The 6,191-nt window shown below is 33.5% G+C and overlaps 1 protein-coding gene across 1 annotated transcript in view; it reads left to right on the top strand.

Moving 5' to 3' along the window:
* LOC108577726 (glycoprotein 3-alpha-L-fucosyltransferase A) overlaps positions 1–6,191 on the top strand; it is a 13,357-nt gene that overhangs the window by 6,365 nt on the left and 801 nt on the right. Inside the window, exons 4-6 of the mRNA XM_017940918.1 lie at positions 1,229–1,453; positions 3,007–3,198; positions 3,944–4,179. Of these exons, the coding sequence (XP_017796407.1) occupies positions 1,229–1,453; positions 3,007–3,198; positions 3,944–4,179 (653 nt within the window). The remainder of the gene's footprint in view (positions 1–1,228; positions 1,454–3,006; positions 3,199–3,943; positions 4,180–6,191) is intronic.

Genomic DNA, 6,191 nt, shown 5'->3' with positions numbered 1-6,191 from the left:
TCTAAAAATTAGTCTCATATTTTATTATTAAATAAATTCTAAAAGAGAAGAAATAATATTAATGTTTTTATGTTTTTTTAAATTATTGAAGTTTAGGCGTTCCCAATCATGGGAAATGATATTCTCTGTGCTTGCAATATTTCAAACGAACGAGCTTTCATTAAACTTTTCGTTGTCAAACACTTTCTCCATCTCAGTTTTTCGAATTTCTGACATAACCAAGTCATCCTACTCTATATTTGCAACACTTGCAACTTCAGAAGTGATGCTTAAAAAATATTTCAAATAAAAGTTGCTTACTTTTTAACGTTCTTGTCTGAAATTTTATGTTAATCCTCGTCTTACTTTCTAGGGATTGAAAAATGATTTCATCGTAGTTTCGAATTTTTACCAACACTTTCACTTCCATGTTTCGCATCAAAATGTTTCATTGTATCAAATTGACACTAACTCTTCAATTAATTTTCGTATTAAACGTTCAACGTTTACTTGAATAAGAATTGTCGTTGCTGTAAGTTTATCTTTCAAATAAAGAACTGCCTTGCGGTTTGCCGTTTGGAAAGAATTGCCTAGTTAGGGACTTTGTTCTAATTCACTAACCGAAAATAGGAACATTGTACTCCACATTTTCTTTCAAATTGTGCATACCTGTAGACCTTGCTTTTCACCCTTTCTTCTACAACACAATGCAGTCCATTATACACGAGTATAGCATTATTATCTATTGTTTTCGGAATACAAGCGTACAGAATTCGAAAGGTACATATTTACGTTTAATTAGAATACTATTGTATAAGATATTTTAACTTTATTATAATGTTTCAGTAGAAATCATTTTCTCATGTACTGTACACATTGTATTTTGTCAATTTTGAGTAATTTCCGAATTACCGTAATAACAAATTTCCTTGAATTTTAAACGTACAAATTGTAATTTTCGAAGCAGATAATTTGAAACTTGAATGGACTAAAAATAACGAAACTTTGTCCACCTCTACTTGTCTCACAAATCTACCATTTAGGAGAAAAACGTTGAAAACTAATAGCACGAACACCCTGTATATTTTCGTTGACATATGACGCTAATTTTGGCGAGGAAATGTAATTTAAATCATACCATATGTTCTGTCTAATAATAAAAAATAATGGATTCTGTAATTTTTCTACACTTCTATTTTAGCAATTTCATTCGACAATTACATTAATTTATATCGTATGAATTTTGCAGTTGATGTTCATGCCTACTGATTATAACAAAACCAGTGCCGAACATCAGTTGAAAAAAATAATGGTACCACATGGTATGCCTGAGGCAAAAGTTGGTCCCGACATATTTCTTCAGCTTCGCTGCCCAGTAAATACATGTACGATTGTTAGGGACAACCCTGAAGATGCTGATCTAATCCTTTTTAAAGATTACATAACGCACGTGGGAAGAAGATCTCCGAACCAAGTATGTGATACGAAGTTCTTAATTCTTCGATTAAACTGATATTTGAGATTTAATAAAATTGACCAAATTGAAGCAATACCAAGCAAAGTGAAGCAAAGTCCAATAAACTTGTCTGTTTAATGCAGAAAGAAAGAAATACGTATTTTTCGGTATTTATCTTTAGTATTATCGCGTAATATTTTCTGATACGTATTTTTTTAGTATTTGTCTTTGATATAATTTTATACTCTTTTTTACGTAAAATTTCAATTTTCAGTTTAATCGCTTCGCAAACGAATCAATCCCTATAAAAGAATGTTAACCGATGAAACTTACAAAGTTACGATAAGAAGTTAGCCTATGAAAAACTAATGACTTGTTGAATCCTGTGATTTGCATAATTAAACAATTTTGCGAATAGGAATTAGTATGACACAATCCTCAAGGAAAACTTGTTACGCGATTAGAATACTCTTGTACTTTCAATATCAATGTGCATATTGCTTCTTATATGATGATCGTTGCAACTGCACTTTGCAGATGGCAATTTTCATTTATGAAGCATTACAGTAGCACAGTTTGTTGTGAAAGCGTTAATTAATTACGAAAACCATGTTGTATACAGTATTTTATTTTGTGGAATGATTGACTTTTCGAAAGAAGTTCTGCGAGATTTTCGTTAGCGATAAGATAAATGAAAAGGTAAATGATAAATACCTTTTGTGTATCGTAATTCGTGCTGTAAATTTACTCTGCGACGAAAGAGTAGCATTGCAATATTTTCATTTTATTAACTTATTTACTAAAAATGATTAAAAATATTGTAAACAATTTTTGCATTAAATACTTCAATTCACAGGCAATTGAATCACTTTACAGCTACACTTAACCTTCGGAAGACGGATGCCGGGTCACAGGTGACCCGTCTCATAGATGTCTCTCGTTTTGACCCCTTAACATCTCACTGAATTTTAGAAAAACGTGCAAAAATTACCCTTTTTTTAGTTTTCTATTTTACTATATAAATGTTTATAATTTTGGATGAAACACAATTTTTCGAAAAAGCTTTCCTTTTTGTACTTATAATAAGAAATTACACATGTTAAATCCAGCTTACTTACGTAATATTAAGTTCGTACGTGGTAGAAAAAAATGAAAAAGAAAAACAAGAAAATTCTAATAAAATTCTTAATAAAATTCTAATGTCCTAAAAGTTACGTTTCTATCGAAAGTAATGTTGCGCAGGTGGAATTTTGAGACTGTACGAAAGAAACGTAATATTACAGAGATGGCTGTTAAGGGGTTAAATGGCGTTCATGTAGAGTCGCGACTCTCCTCCGTTTGATCTTGCATACGAAGAAGATTTTAGTGTCGGGTCATATTTGACCCGTCATCCGCCATGCGTGCGACTGTCGCTCAATCCGCTGTCCGATGGTTAACACGCGTAAAATAAACGAAAATATGAAAGATTCCGAGTGGAAAACGTTCTTTTGTAGAAATCACGAACATTATATCCATTCGCCGCGGAAGAAAATTTAACTATACACGTCGAATGAGACTGATACGATTTTCAGCAGGTGTGGATGCTGTATTTTTTAGAGTGCCCTTATCACACGCAGAGCGTGAAGAACGCTATCATCAATTGGACGGCTACTTATCGTCGTGACAGCGATATAGTCGCGCCCTATGAAAGGTGGCAATATTACGATCCTAGCATCACACAAATACCACAGACTTTTAATTACGCAGCCAATAAGACGAAAAAGGTAACGACGTTCTCATTTCCTCAGCTTCTCGAATGTATTACACAAAAATATCAGACGTACTCGTACGTTGCTTTTGCTTGTACATTAATGCTTGTTAAGTGACTTGAACGTCGCACGTAATAATTGAATTAATTTTGGTAACTTAGTTAGATTTGTTTGAAAAATGCAGACAAAGGAGAGACATATTTTTGTTTGCATATTTTGCATTGAAATTATCTTAAATATAAAGCTCTCTGTTGTACAATTTTTTAAATATTCGATATTCTACGTAGGTCTTTTTTATTAAATTTTGGAACGTCAGATATGGCAACTCGTGGCAAAGTAGCGTTTACAATAATCTACTTTTGTTGAAAGAGTGATTTTTAATTTGTATTTATTGTCATATGGGGGGAGTCACTGAAATGGTGGAACAATCCTGTTCCGTCTGTTAAATATTTCTATCTTTACTATAAAAAAATAAAATATTTGGTCCCACTTGAAAAACTCAAGATGACCTTGATTTTGCTATCAGAACAAACTATTTTCGAAATTTTTATTGTCGTCACTTGTTGTACACTCCATACCCATAAATATTTATTTAAAACTATTTTTGACACATGGCTTTAAATGGCTGAAAAATCGTGCGTCGCTTTGCACGGAACACCCTGTATATAAATATAAAAAATTAGCTTCAACGTGTTGTAAAACGTCATTATTAAGAAAAATTGCTGAATAATACAATTTCCTAAATTTGCATTTGTTCCAGGTGGCTTGGTTCGTTTCTAATTGTCATCCACGAAACCAACGGATGAATTACGCTAAAGAATTATCGAAATACATACAAGTGGACATTTATGGGACTTGCGGTACTCTGAGGTGCCCACGTTCGCAATCTCAAGCGTGTTTCGATATGCTTGACGAAGACTACAAATTCTATCTTGCCTTCGAGAATTCAAACTGCAAGGACTATATTACGGAAAAGTTTTTCGTCAATGGTCTTGGGTATGATATATTTTTATTTCATTTAATACTTCTAGTTAACGATAGTTAAGATGAAAACATGTATTTTACGTTATTAACGCTGTAACGATCGTGCTGTGGTATCGTGAAAAATTAAGTAAAACCTTGTGTAATTCTTTATTGATCAATACGTTTGGATCGATGTTAAATTAGTTAAATAGGGTGACAAGGAAATAGGTGGCTAAACTTTGGTACCGTGTATTCTACTGTTCCTAAGGATGATAAAGGGTCATATAAACATACGTCCGAAAACTCTTTTTTTTTTATATGTGGGTTCTATGTCGCACCGACCTCTCGATCATTAGTGACGACTTGGTCTAGTTATTTTCTTATTTTCTTATATTTCCCTTTTTCTTAATAACTTTTCTTCTTTTCTTGGTGGTTATATTTTATTGCAAATTTCGGTTTCCTTTAGATACTTTAGAGTGGTTCTCATATGCCTTTGCGACGTCAAGGCCGTGTGTTGTTTTACCTCATCCTTCCGTCTTGGGAACTGTAATCTCTCGTATTCGAATAGAAAGTGGTTAGTTGATAAGGGTTGATTGGATAAGTTACAAGATAGACGGTCGGTTTTTTCATCAGAGTCTGCAATTACCTGTTCTGAGCCTTGCCATGGCTATTCTATCCCTCCTTGTCCAAAAACTCTTCCCTTCCGAGATATAGACACTTTTCTGTCACGATGGAGTATTGCAGAAATGTTTAAAACTTAATTAAAGAAATTGCTGAAAATGCTTCTAATCGCCATTTCAAAGACTGTCGAAGACGTTCAAGAATCCCTGGTGTATTCCAAATTTCTTCACATGCAGCAGTAATCAGGTTTCTGAGTATTTCCAGGCTACCAATAGTGTTGCTGCAGGTGACACACGATTTTCATATTTTTCTGTACAAATTTGCGAGCGAAATTTATGTCTTCTATAGGTTTATCGCAAGGAGACTTTTAATGCAATACAAAAAAAAAGTACGCATTTCTTAGAAGCATAGCAAATATTGTATTCCCCAGAGTTTATTTCCTAACGTTCGACTTATTATATCCAATAGCTTCGTGATAGGAGAGCTAATGGAGCTTAGGCGAAAAACTAGGTAATCTCCTACAATCGATTATTTATTCAAAGTCCTGTAAAGGCTGCTCGACAAAACCTACTTTTCGGGGGGAAACGGTTCGGTAGGAAGGAGAGTAGTGGTTATTTCGGTGTTATTATTATGAGTAATGGGAAAGGATGACATGGAATATTTACTGCTTAGGAAGTGAAAGGCCGAATGGTTAAAACCAATAAATGTGATAAGTGATAGCAACACAAATACATAATAAAACCTGTTAATAGAATAAGTAGAACGCGATTTCGAGGGTTAAATGTTATTAGGTAAAAATTTCTTTTTTGAAAAAGTATACACTTCATAAATTTAGAATTACAGTACAATATGACCTTTTTCGAGATACGTGTGAGTAAGCGTGTATAAAATTATTGTGTTACAGAAAAAAAAAAGTTCGTTGGGTTGTTATTACCATAATTGTCAAAGTGTGCTTCACGCGCAGTTGTTGCCACCCTTATTTAGTGCACTTTGGTGTATGTAGAGGTCCTCAAGATTCCCTCCTGCCCTACTCCGTTGAAGTGCTGTCTTCACCGAGATTTTGGGGATAAGGGTTATTGTTGTCAGAAACTAAACCGTGGCTGGCGTATAATCCTCCGAATATTTGAAATAATATTTTTCTTTTCTTTCTCAGATCACATCCTTTCTCATGTACATATGTATATTAGATACTTTCTTTGTGTAGGAAATTTTAAATTGATAATAGAAAATTTCAACGTTTGTGTACTTTTAGTGTCTCAAAATGTTTACGAAATAGAAAATTTCTCTGCGTGAAAACTAAGTGTAAAATATTCCATGTAAACGAGTATCAGATTTGTATTTTTTTCTCGAGGGAATAACGTTAAGATGACGACATGTGAGGAATTTGGTAATTAACGAGGGAGTCGACACACTTTAATTATGAA

This window comes from Habropoda laboriosa, unplaced genomic scaffold (assembly GCF_001263275.1).
Source record: "Habropoda laboriosa isolate 0110345459 unplaced genomic scaffold, ASM126327v1 scaffold908, whole genome shotgun sequence".
NCBI classification, from domain to species: Eukaryota; Metazoa; Arthropoda; class Insecta; order Hymenoptera; family Apidae; genus Habropoda; species Habropoda laboriosa.
The sequence above is the reverse complement of the archived record's forward strand: the minus strand, read 5'-3'. Positions and strand labels throughout refer to the sequence as shown.